The 13652-nt window shown below is 40.1% G+C and overlaps 1 protein-coding gene across 1 annotated transcript; it reads right to left on the bottom strand.

Moving 5' to 3' along the window:
* Positions 1–2607: 2607 nt before the first annotated feature.
* LOC137889178 (fatty acid-binding protein, intestinal-like) lies at positions 2608–5011 on the bottom strand. Its single transcript, XM_068732875.1, has 4 exons — positions 4878–5011; positions 4365–4537; positions 3917–4024; positions 2608–3828 (listed from the first exon to the last, which is right to left on the bottom strand). The coding sequence occupies exons 1-4, from the start codon at positions 4942–4944 to the stop codon at positions 3778–3780; spliced, it is 399 nt and encodes a 132-aa protein (XP_068588976.1). The 5' UTR covers positions 4945–5011; the 3' UTR covers positions 2608–3777.
* Positions 5012–13652: the final 8641 nt, after the last annotated feature.

The raw sequence follows: 13652 nt of genomic DNA, 5'->3' as shown, positions 1-13652 counted from the left end.
ATATGATAACTTGACTGAGGATGACATCATAGAACAACCAAAGGCCCTTTCTCTCGGAAGATAAAGGGCTCGACAGCGCCACCCAATGGTAATGAAGACACATTACAGGATTCATCTACAGTACACAGGACACTGTTCCCATAATCAGGGCTGAGAGAAGTATTTAGATCCTTTATTTTGGTAAAAGTAGCAATACCGCAATGTACAATATACCATTACAGGTAGAGGTTCTGCATTCAAAACACTTTTAACTGCTGTTTACACTCGTGGTGTGTTCAAACTGTAGGAATTATGAACCTATTTCGTACATTTAATCCACTTTAAGTGCAAAATCTATGTGGAAGAAGAAGTGCTCACATAATTTACTTAAGTAAAAGTAAAAATTGAAGTAGCCTACTCATGCAGAATGGCCTTAGCGCTATGGATTATTAAGGTGGAGCTAAATTTAACTATTTCTTTCATATACAGTTAGGTACTTTAATCTATGATAGTGTCAAAATCCTAATCTGAAAACGATTTAGTAATTTAATATGTGAAATAAATGTACAACCCTATATAATGTCAAAAATTGTCCTTTAGTACAGTATTTGAGTAAATGTACATTGTTACTTTCCACCAATGCCAATTTAACAGTAACTACCAGTGTAAAAAAAACGTGTGCTGGAGTAAAAAGAACACTGTACATCCTGATGTCAGTAATCATCTGTATACACTAAATGTACTGTATGCATGTGGATTGTTCAAAGATGAATGGATGTATGCCAAAGCACATCTGCTATTAACTGTAAGACTGGACACAACTACAACCTTGTTAAAAACTATTGCTGAGATGGAAAGCATAAGAGTCATTTCGGACTGCAGATCCAAACGCAAAGCAAGGAGACCCACCAACCCATTTCTCCTTGCACTAAAATCTGCAGGCTCACAGCATCTGAGGGGTCTCAGAGGACTCCACTCCCTGTGGTGGATTCAGGGGTGAACCGGTGTTCAAAGCAGCCCCGCCTCTACCAGATTAGCCCTTAGCGCGGTGGGTTTATACCTCCATGAAAGACGGTGCCACTCAGGCCTCGGGGGGGGGGGGGGGGACGTCATCTCAGGGTGTCCAGGTTTAGATGGGCCTCCGTAGGGGTGACACCTTTACTCTTTATTAGTTATCAAGTGTGCTTGGAAGATATCTTCTGGTCTATTTTAAATTTTGCAATGGCTTTTTTATAAATCCAGCAAAAAAAGACACACAGTAGGGCTCGATAGTGAAGACATTTGTCTGATGTGATGTATTACAATGAAACACCAGTTCTCTGTATATTGATCATGTAAAATATTGTCGTACATATTGTGATATAGATCTTAACCCTCTTGTATGGAAGCACATTTCTGCCAGAAAAAAATGTAAATAGATGAAAAGTTTCTCATGATCAAAAAATCTCATTGTTGAGCCAACATTTTGACATCTTAGTAAATAAAAATGTTGATGTACACTGAGCATTTATATGTTTTTACAACTACTTTTCATCTACTTTTTTTTCTCTTCCTGGCACAAATGGGCTTCAATAATATTTGGTTAAAAACTGCTGAGGAGCACTTAGTGAGGACTCATAATCCACAATCCAAAAGAGTTTTAAAAATACATTTACAACTTTCATTCTGTGCTGAAGTATCTAATGGTTCGACTCTAAAGTAAAAGTAGAAACATGTCGCCCTCTTGTGGTCAGAGATGCTCAGTGCATATACTTTTATTTTCCTCTCACCATTGCAAAGAAAAAAACATGTCCTTCATCATCATCATGTGAGGAATCCTCATTTCCCTAGCACCCAAAGGCCAGCACATGACAGCACGAGACCCTGCTGTCATCATGTGACCGGACTGCGCTCAGGCTATGTTGGAGGGACTTTAAAGCGGCGTCTGTAATGCTGAAGTAATGTTATCCTTCCCTTAATCAAAACAGCGTATGAACTTATCATGCTCATAAAATGTCATCACAAGACAGGATTATTTTTTTATCTTAATCACTCAATAAAAGTTGACTTATCTGGCCTAGAGGCAACATGAGTTTGTAGACCTTTGGAGCAACAGTTAAACTTTAATATTCATTCATTCAATAAAGGGCCAGTGTGAAGGGGTTTGAGGCAGCAATGGTATATAATATCTAAAACTATGATTGTATTAGTGTATAATCCCCTGAACCTAAGAATCGTGCTTTCATGAGCTCAGAATGAGCTCTTCTTATCTACAAAGGGAACGCGTCCTCTTCACGAAGCCCGCCATGTTGCAACATCAATGTTTCTACTGAAGATCAGAATGAGCAAATCAAACACTGGGTCTGGGGAAGGCCTTTTTGTTTTTTTAAGTTAACTGAAGATCATGACAGTTCTCCGATACGCTTGTGAAATTACGGTTAAATTACTGCCGAGTGCAAAACCCCTGAATTCCGTTGCTCCTGAAGTAGGCGTGCGAAGGTCCTGAACCGTTTTGCACACGAAACCTCGGCCTTGGAAAGTGGAGGAGTATTCAGTCGGTTGCAATCCGAAACTGCACCACTAGATGCCTCTAAATCCTACATGCTGCCTCTTTAAAATGACTTTAAAATAACGCCAAGGCACAAGTGATTCATGAAAATTGTTTAATTGTTACAGACAATACAATATATAAGAACCATTAGTGCAAATAGACACATGTCATGTTGTGTGGGGTCGTTATTGCACTGCTTCCCATCACAATGATGCAGTCCAGTGTGGGATGATATGTGGTTGTTTGATGCAGTTAAAAGCACACTGAAGTCAAGTTTAAGTAGCTGTGGTCCATCCTTACTCCAGCTGGAACTATTCATGCTGATATTTTTGGTATTTTTTTGGCCCAGATTTTGAGGTATTCATGTCTAGGATTTATGCGTCCACCCTAATACTGTGGAGGTGGAAGGATTTCCTTTGGCGTTGCTCACAGTGTTGAAAATGACATTTAAAAAAAAGGTACAGTAGCATGTATCTCCAGAAACAAAGCACCCGTTGCCTTGGATAATCCACAACACATGGACAGCTTTCACTGGAACTACATCGTACCAATGAAGTAGTTCCCTCTGAAAACTGTAGGCAACGTGCTCTGTGGATTATCATGAGCAACTGGGACATGGCTTCTGAAAAGACAAGCTGCGGTTGAATTTTTTTTAAATGACACCTTTCAATGCAGGAAGAAACACAAACAAAATGCCGTTCTCCTCTTTTGTAGTTGGGTGGCAATATAAATCTCAGAGACAATTATATAAAAATCTTGGCAGAGAAAAACCCAAACTATCTGCATGGCTAGATACCACAAGAGTCTTTGGAGACTGGTTGCTAAGATTCTCTAAGGCACATTACGCTGACATGGTGACGGATGTTTTTCTCTCTGTTATACTCTCCTTTAGTCGTCGTCATGCCTCACACTAAATACTTCAGTTGATTATCGGATTTTGTTCACCTGCCTGCCCAGCTGCATGTAGTTAAGTAAAGTTTAAGTAGGATATCTTTAAATTGAACAATCATTACCTGTTTATTCCACTTTTTCTCGGTTTGATTCAAGTTATTTAGGTTTCCAGACCTTTTTTTTCATTGCTACTTACAGTTGGACACTTCGGAAAGCTATTCGTCTCTCAGTACTCTGGAAAATGTCACCATATTTGTGAGTTGTATGACGTAGAACACACTTGACTTAGCCATGTCTCATTGTTAGAAAAAAAACAACAATACAGATCTATGTTGTGTCGTCTATATAAAAATAAAATATGAACTTTAGACACAAGGTTACTGCTTCTTGAAAGTCCTCTTGGCCTCCACTCCCTCATAGTTGTAACTCTGAAAAAAGAGAGGCGTGTTACTTTATGGAAACAAAACAAATGAGCATATTGCATATTATTGATGAAATACATCTTGATCTACTGACCTGTACGAGCTCTCCTCCCACCAGAGCCCTGGTGGTGGTCAGGACCTTGCTGTTGTCTTTCCTGGTAAATTTGCCTTTCAGCACGTCACCCTCCATCTCCCACGAACCCTGGTTAAAAATATACATAGAAGCTCTTTGATGCTCCTCTTATGTTGTGTTACATTTGTGTATATTTGCATCATCATTGGTAACATTTGTTTAGTTTTGATGGTATTTTCCATATTCAGTCAATCCCTCATTTCAGCTCTACATATCCACTGTAGAATAATTATTCACTGGAACTTTTCCATTGGCTTTAGTTGGCTTGTTTTGCACTTTCCCCATTTAAATCCATCAAACTTTTTTTTTTAAAAGCGATTCTTTCCTTAAGTAAACCATTCGTCGTTGCGTTGAAATGGACCTGCTGCTGTTGGTTTAATCGTGTCTGAAACCACTTTAGCTCACTCACTGAGACTTCAGTGCCGTCGGCCAGGCTGTAGTCGAACAGGACGCCCAGGGTGAAGTCGATGTCTTTAGTGCGGAAGGTGCTGGACTCTTTGATGTGGAAGTTGTCCCCGGTCTGCTCGATGGTGATCTTCAGGTTGTCGTGCTCTGCCAGCTTTCGCTTCACGATATTAATACCTTAAACAGAAAAGAAATACAGTCTTCACTATAGTCCGCTTTCCAAGTCTATTCGACTGTGTCCAAGTCCAAAGAAAGATCTTTATTTAGCTACTGCTATTATTATAGGTAGCACCATAAACACCTCCAGCTTATCAACACCTCGCTGCTCGGTGTAATACTCACACAGCAATGTCAAACTACATGGAAACACATGACACGGTGACATGCGTTGCTCTCATGAATTAGATCAGAAGGCCAGACTCAGCAGAAAAATGGAGCTGAAGTACAACATGACTTCTGTGACCCATTCAGGCTCTCTCTCTCTCTCACACACACACACACACACACACACACTCACCCATTTGCTCCATGAACTTGTCATAGTTGTCGCTGCGGTCGACCTTCCAGGTTCCGTTGAACGTCATGACTGCAGGCTTGCTGTGGGTTGAAGGCAGCTGGTGATGAGGCACAGGCAGACCGTGGGATTGCGAATGCCCGTTGGCCTCCCTTTATATACCCCCCTCCCTTCTCCCTACCAGATCCCCCCCCCCCGAACTGGCACGGAAGACTCTCTTCTTTATCTCACAGATTATCTGTCTGCTGATGTGGCCTTTTACAGACTGTGTCAAACGCAGGGCGACTGCCGCACGACCTCGAGGATACACAGATAAATAAGTTGAGGGCAACTTCTCTCAGTTAGTCTGGCGCAGTTAAACACTGTGGCACTGTTCTGCAGGTGAGGACGGGGGGGAAAAATGAGTGGGCTGCTTTAACGGCTGCCCTTGGCAGTGACCCAACTGAGCCCCTTTCTGTTCCTCCATCTTTTCTCGGTGGCCCTGTTTGTGCCTGGCATGAAAATGAGTCCTAAAGGACTTTCTATTTGACACTGACAGCTTGAGCTGGCTTCCTTACAATGAGTAGTGGCCCAGTATTTAAAAAGAAGACTGGAAACTTTACATTTGTCCAGAAGAGAAAGTTAGACCATATAAGTCCAAGTGTTTGCAAATTTATAACACCATAAACATTCGTAATCTGTATGTGTAAGAAAATCCATTAGCAGACACTTGTCTCTTTATTTTTTAAATGTTTGTGTGATTCATACATCTGTGAAGTCTGCATTCATTGCGTGGTGATGTAGTTTAAGCACAAATTGATTTTAAAAGTTTGTCATATATTGACAAACCCATCCCACAGCTTATGCTTTTCTGAGGCTTTCAGCTGTATCACATGGTCTTCATCAGTGGAAAGAGTTTGCTCAGTAGTGGATTTGTAGACATTTCAACTGCCTTATTGTTTCGATTTTTACATTGTACAGAAATTGATGGAAATCAATGGATGCCTGAAATGTTATAGAATACAGTCAAACCTGTTACTTGTCAATTTGAGAAATGAGAAAAGGCGTGTTATAAAACAACACTGGCACCGCTCTTTAAAGTGGAGTCTTGAGATGACTGTGAGGACTTGATGTGTGAACAATGTATTCAGTATTCTCTCAGTGTCCATGTCCAGCAGTCCAGCTCCGAGTACACAGCTTTTTCTCTCAAGAATGCAGCGATAGTGCCCCATTGTCCAAGGACACAAACTGAATGACAACTACTTTGGTGCTTTAATGTAACAGCATTAGCAGAGGGGCAGTTGAATTACACAGAGAAATCAAATATGTTATAGAAAGAAACATCCATACATATACGTACACACACACATACATACATACATACATACATACACACACATACATGCATACATACATACATACATACATGCATACATCCATCCATCCATACACACACACACCCATCCATCCATACACACACACACATACATACACATACATCCATACACACACACACACACACACACACACACACACCCATCCATCCATCCACCCATACATACATACATACATACATCCATATACATACATACATCCATATATCCATACACACACACACACACACACACACACACACACACACACACACACACACACACACACACACCCATCCATCCATCCACCCATACATACATACATACATACATGTTCTATTTCTCTCGCATGCTGCATGGTTAAAAAGCCTTTAGAAACAAAGATCCACAGATGAATGAGTGTAGTTTGTCTCACATAGCATGATGGATGTTGTTTATAAAATGGTTGGAGGATTAATCTATGGGGGGGGGGGGGGGGGCGACACAATTTCCGTGCTCAATTTGTCTGATTAATGAGCTTTCAATGTTCAGTAACACATAGGCATTGAAATAATAGCTGTAATGTTTGGGGTGTCACTACACGATGGGTAAACATTGAAATAGTCTAGTTAGGTTGTCCTTAAGAGTCTACTTCAAATATGACTGCAGGGGTGGGAATGCTAATGTCATACTATTACAATTACATAACATAAATGATGCGTTTTGTAATGTTTCTCAGACTGTAAATGTTGTTAAAAAGTAATGATAGAGTCTGATTACTGCCGAGTCTGCCAACCCATAATCCTTTCTTATTGCTGTCAATAAAGACAGTTTGTACTTTGACTCTTCATTAAGCTCATCTGATACAATTTGTACTCTAGACTGTCGCTGTGATGCCACTTCAACCTGCCACCATAATTAAAACAGATGCAATTACTGTTTAATATATCTTCTATATCAGCAGAAAAAAACACACCCAGTCTGCCCATCCCTAACCACCTTCACCACGTTGTTAATGATGTTGCAAGTGCAGCCTGTAGAGATTTCTCTCTGTGTCTCTGGGGGCTGATGTTAGACTTTGATGTCATGCACTGATGTGGCTCTATATAATCTCACTAATGACTCTATTGTTAATATAATTAGTTGAATGATAGTTTTACACAATGGTGTGCCCCAGTGGTCTCAATTAATCTTATTAGCGTTCTGGCACTTTTCCAGTGTACATTAGAGTTACATGTCTACATTCACACAAGTAAAACAACCCCGTGGAAAACATCAAAGACCTGTAATCTAATCAGAAATTGATAATAATCAGAATATTTTTTATTTATCCCTGGCAGATTCTTCTATTTAATTTTATTTTGTATTAACAATTTGATGCATGGGCCAAAGTATTAAAAGTAACAGTAATTTATATTTATAATAAATAAAAGCTCCGCTGCAGACAGTGGTGGAAAAAGTACAGGGATCATTTATTTAATAGTAGCAACACCACAGAGAAGAAATCCTCTCACAAGTAAAAGTCCTGGATTCCAAATTGTACTCAAATATATATATATATATATATATATATATATATATATATATATATATATATATATATAATAATCTTATTTGTTGATCATATTTTGTAATAATAACCTCATTATCACCCCCTTGTACATAAGTACAATACAATGCAATACGATATATTATATTGTTCCCACAGGGCAATTTGTCTCAGTACAAGTACAGCACTGTCGTAAATGCACTTAGTTACTTACCACCACTGCCTGCTTGTGGTGAGATTTGTACTGGTTCACTGATGACGGATGATTTAACTAGGGCTGAAACAATTGGTATACAATTTAATAAAATTGGTAAAATCTTTGTTTAGTTGATTAGTTGATCATTTGATAATGAATTAATAACTTAAAGCCTGTGAAAACTTTGTATTTGTTCAGAATGGAACATTCAGATTCTGTGCTTTCAATCCCACAGCTGTCATTGAATTGGGATTCAAATGCTGCAAAACTCTGACAGGTGAACTGAGCCTCGCCCGCGTTTAAACCAGTGAGAAAAGTAAGGCCATACCCACAAATACAGAAATCCATCGTGAGAAATAACCAAAATAGTTTGGTTGAATATTTAGTGTTCATGCAGGACTCGCTCATTGTAAGGAACTGATTAAGAAACCTTTAAGTCATTCTTCAAGCAACAACACAACACATCTGATGGTTTGAGCTTCATACCACTGAAAACTGAATCCCTTTTAGGTCTTTTGTAGACCAAACAATTAAACATACTGTAGTTTAAATTTAACATATTAACCATATTTCCCCATGATGTTCAGAATAAACAGGATTTCTGGAAATACATATTTGCCTCATTTAAATGCAAGATAAGGAAAGAGTATAAGGCCATGTGAGAAGTAAAAAAGAGAAATCCATCCACACTATACATAATAGAAATCTCTGAATATTGTCCAATCACTAGGGGCCGTATTTGTCTCCAGTCACAGCTAACTCTCTGAGTTGTCATTGCTAATCAAAGATTTTATGATATGATATCCTGAAGATGTGTGTGCTACTATGACAGAAACCCTTTTCAGTGATGTAGTACTCCATCTAGTGGACCACAGACGCAGCTGCAGTGTCTACTTCACTTTCTTGTTGGGGACACTTTAATGTCCATACGGTTAAAACCACTAGAAATAGTGAAATCTGGGTTCAATCTTTCAGGAGTTACAGTTTAGGGATTTAAGTTATGTTGAGCAAAGTGTAACACTGATATATATTTATAGGCTTTTTCGTCTCATAAGCAAAAATATTTATATATTTAAATATCCTGTCTTAAAGCTATAATATTTTACTTAATGTTAAATGTTGGTTAAAATTAGTTTTGGCTGGAATTTGATGTGAGTGTCCCGGGACAGAGGATGTCACATGCGTACAGATTGTAAAACCCTCTGAGGGCAAATTTGTGATTTATGATTTTGGGCAATACAAAATAAATTAATTGAATCTGATTGCTGCAGTCCAGAAAAAACCTAGATGCATACATTCTGTAAGACAAAACACAATCCTGTACCAAATATATCCCTGCTGCCTCTGGAGAGACGTGAAAGTCAATATTATTGAGACTCAGCAATGAGGCAATATTTAAATTTCAAATGAGCCTCAGACAGTAGAGAAAGCTTGCATTCAGTCACCCTGACACGAGTGTACACGAATAGCGAAGAGGCGAGCTCATTACGCATTGACTGACGAATAGCCGGTGCATTATGCTGAATGAGAAACACTGTGTCAGAGAGGGGAAATGGGATAATTGATCCAAATTAGGAAAGAGTGACCTAAAGCACTAAGCGTAAGGCAGAGTGTGAGTGGTGTTAATACGTCTTCTCAAATAAAGTAGGGACTCTCAGTCCTGCATGTATAAATGCAATCGTCTATGCTGTGAAGTGAAGGAATGTGTGCAGGTCCATTTGGTTGAGAGCTTCGGCTTTTGGAAGAACACCACAATGGTAGAAGTGGAGTGAATTAATTTCTGCAGGACATGCTTTTATTAAAAGGCCCAATAGTTTTCTGCATAGTTTAATGGCTTGAATGTTTTTACAGCATCCCATATGAAGATTACTGCCAGAAATCGTGGAATAAGATAAAGACAAATCTGCGTCTTAATTGTTGGCTCTCCACTTGGTAATAGCTTCTCCCCTATCCCCCTCATTCACCCTTCCATATTTATTTTCCTGCATCGATGATGCGTTCCAGCTTCCAGCGAGGGATTACACGTCTCTCTTGGTCTACATCCCAGAGCCTCTGCTGGGACTGGTGCCGCCACCCACCACAGGACCTCCGCTGCTCCGGGGCCTACCAGCATGGCTCGTATGTGGGTTTATAAATGATCCGGGACCAGGCGCCATGCAGTGCCATCCCTCAAACAACCCTGGTAGGCCCATGCACATGAACTCACAGAATTAAATGATAGTGCTACACCACTGCTAGTCCCTGTCTGAACATACAGTGAGGTCTATATGGGCCAGAGTTTCAGAGCAACAAAATGAGGGATAAGATGGATATTTTCCAACATGAGCTTTGTCGATAAATACAGCAAACAGCAGTGATTACTACGTCTTTTAGTTGGAGGAGACCAACTGACCTTATCGTATAAGATGCAGTGATGAATTTTGTAATTATCTCCAGTAATTAAGCTGATTTCAAGTATGGAGGCACAAGTGTGTCTATAAATGACGTCCTCGTGATCCGGGACTGCATCTGTTTCTGTACAAGATGTCTTTGTTGCAGGTTAACAACAAGGGTTGACTACAAGATATTAGAATGAATTAATGAATTCAGAAATGAAATGAATAAATAAATGAAATACATTGCTCATTGGGCCAGAATGTAGAATCCGCTCATATCTTCTCATATATTTTCATATTGCATTGTGTTTTTCGGTCTTCACAGAAAGGATTTTTGGTAAGAATTAACATGAATTAAAGATAATCTTGTCTTCCCCGCCAAGCGTGTTCTGATTAAAAAGTTTGCACAAAGTTGTCAAACTTTGTCCGAAAGGTCCACAAGTGCGTCTGTATTTCTGTGGATGAACGTCATGTTGTACTACCTAAGAAGGTCCTTGGAGTTCAGCAATAAATGTAAAACATGAATCTATAATTCCAACACTCCATCTTGATTGAAGAGCTGTTAATTACAATAATTTCACCTCCCTCGGCTGATTTTAATTTGCACTCAGTGCATTTGACCCAATTTGGTTTTGATGAAGTTGACATTTTCAGTAAAGTTCAGGTGAGAGAAATGTTTCAGCAGAGAGAACTTTCCGGTTGACATCACAAGGCTGACTCTTGCAGACATTTTACTGTAAACGGGTCATTTCGGTGCAGCTGACGGGCATCAGCGTTTTTTGTGCCGCTCATGACAAGTTAACACCTTCTTTTCCTCACCAGATGTCTAATCTTAATGACTCGATCCAACATATGGGCAAACAAACAGAGGCTTGTTCTTCATCTGTGTGACCGTGGAGCAAACCTCCAACCCAGGTTGTTAAAGTGCTTAATAGTCATCAATAGCCACTAGTTATCAAATCCTCCACAATTACTCTTCCGCAGGGTGTAAGGTGACTGTCCTCCAGCATCCTGTAAGTAATATTCTGTGACAAACGTCTCCTTTCTCACAAGTTCTTCTAATACCCACGCAGCACTTCCCACCTAATCTTGACGTTTCCTCTCCTCCACTCGGTCGCGGAGGGTTTTGTGCCGAGAGGACGAACTCTAAGCTCTTAATTGCAGGTGGTGTGCGTGTACGCTTTTCCCAATCCCAACCCCCTTTTGTTCGCAGTGCTGTGGGAGAAACAAAGGTTCCCTTTTTTTTTTCACTCCCTGCCTTGACTCTCAGAAGCAGTGTTGGGGACGAAGGAAGGATTAAGTCAAACATTTCTCATGACCTCTGAGGCCTGCGGTTGGAGGGAAGCTTGCATGGTGCTTACAATGCGCAACCTGGCAGAGGTGTGTGTGTGTGTGTGTGTGTGTGTGTGTGTGTGTGTGTGTGTGTGTGTGTGTGTGTGTGTGTGTGTGTGTGTGTGTGTGAGAATGATCACATGCCCAAAGTGGTGGAAAATTCAACAATACATTTTACTACAGCACAATGATACAATACATATCTAAAAATACTCCCCATTCAGTATCTTTTTCAAGACCTATTAATGTGTCGAATATTCAGACATTCCCTCAAAACAGTAATCATGTGCTAATATAATTCTGAACGGTGCCGCTGCAAAAAATCTCCCCCGCTGAGACTGAATGAGTCATAAAGCGTGGAGCGGGCTGCTACAGTTAACTGTTGTTGTTCATTTGTTTCCCATTACAGAAGCTCCATTTTGGCTAATTAGTCTTGACAGTAACTTTTCCCTGCGGTGTTGATTAGATCTAATTAATGACTGCAGGCAAGACGGAGGACTGGTGCCCTGAAGGAGCCATTTACATGCATCCCTGGGTAATTGAAGCTCTCCTTTTTCGTTGCCACAAAGACAAAACTATTCCCCAATATTTGCGTATTTTGTTCTCATTATTGTTTGTTTTTATCGATATTCTGTCAATCTACAGTTGTTGGCATTTGGAGCATTATATGATGTCAGTAGATGTCTATAGATTTTATGTGACGTTATGTTATGTGGCGTTGTGCCTTTTCTAAGTTTTCTAACTTCACTTAAATGCATGAATGTGAAGCAGGCTGTACTAGAAGAAAAAGCAAACACAAGCAAGTTTAAATGGAAATGGAAACTACGTGGTTGTAATGTTGTGATATGACTTTTTAAAACGTGACGTTTCTTTGAAAGTTTTGCCAGTAAGCTCCCTTGACCTTTTTTCAACATTGCATCATACAATCATAATCTTTCCGTAATAACTCATCCAAAGCTGCCCGCCAACTCCCATTAGTCCCACCGAGTGGAGGGCTTAAGGGGATTAGATCTGAGGTGAATGTCTCGCAGGAAAGCACCATGCCGAACTATGCATGTTGCAGGGGAGCAGATCGTCAGGACAATCTGATTAACAGCGTGAAAACGTAGCTTATCTGCGATGACTTGAAACCTCCATATAAAGGCCGCAACAGCCACAGGGAGAGAGAGAGAGAGAGAGAGAAGAGAGAAGAGATGAGATGATTATGGTGCGAGAGATTCGTCACGAATGTACTGTACATCTGCCAACATCTGCCAACATGTCACAGCAACTATATTTTTTATTGAAAGTGGATGGATTCATTTTGGGAAATACTCTACTTCAAAAGTTTGATGATTGGTGAAGATACCACTGTCCTTTCTGGTCGTTAAATATGAAGCTACTGCCAACGGTTAGCTTAGCTTAGCGTAAAGACTGGTGACAGGTGGAAACAGCTAGCATTGCTCTATATGAAGGTAACAATCCATCTCTAAAGCTCACTAACTTGTGTTTCATCTCATTAAATTAATCATTTGTACAGATGCACACAATCATCATTATCTTCCAAACAATAAAAACTGTGTTGTCACTCAAATACATGTGCTCAGTTCTGAAGCCAATGTTAAACATGCTCCATTATGGCCGTCTACAGAAACTAGTCTGCCTATTGCAGTTTAAATTTCCCCCTTTCCTTGTATCAATGCTGTTGGTCCCATTTGCCAGAAACCACTTTATTTAATGCGGGTACAAGCTATAACCCAGAGCAGAGTACAATAATTTCACCAGCCCTGTAGCCTTCATGGTTATCCACAACATGCAGAGGGTAATGACATGGTTGGGAGAGAGATATGGGGGCTCCCGGTGAGCGTCGCAGGTGTCAGAGTGTCGGTGTGTCTCGGAGCCCCTGATGTTTATCTGGAGATATTCTGGAGTCTGATCACGGACTCTCCCGCTTCCATCACCACCTGCTCGTAGAAATCCAAATAATTACCTTCGTTAATGTGGGTGGTGGTCCTT

This window comes from Cebidichthys violaceus, unplaced genomic scaffold (genome assembly GCF_023349555.1).
Source record: "Cebidichthys violaceus isolate CVI_PGR_0920_01 unplaced genomic scaffold, fCebVio1.0.p SCAF_108, whole genome shotgun sequence".
Classification (NCBI taxonomy): domain Eukaryota; kingdom Metazoa; phylum Chordata; class Actinopteri; order Perciformes; family Stichaeidae; genus Cebidichthys; species Cebidichthys violaceus.
This window is presented reverse-complemented; position numbering and strand designations above follow the sequence as displayed.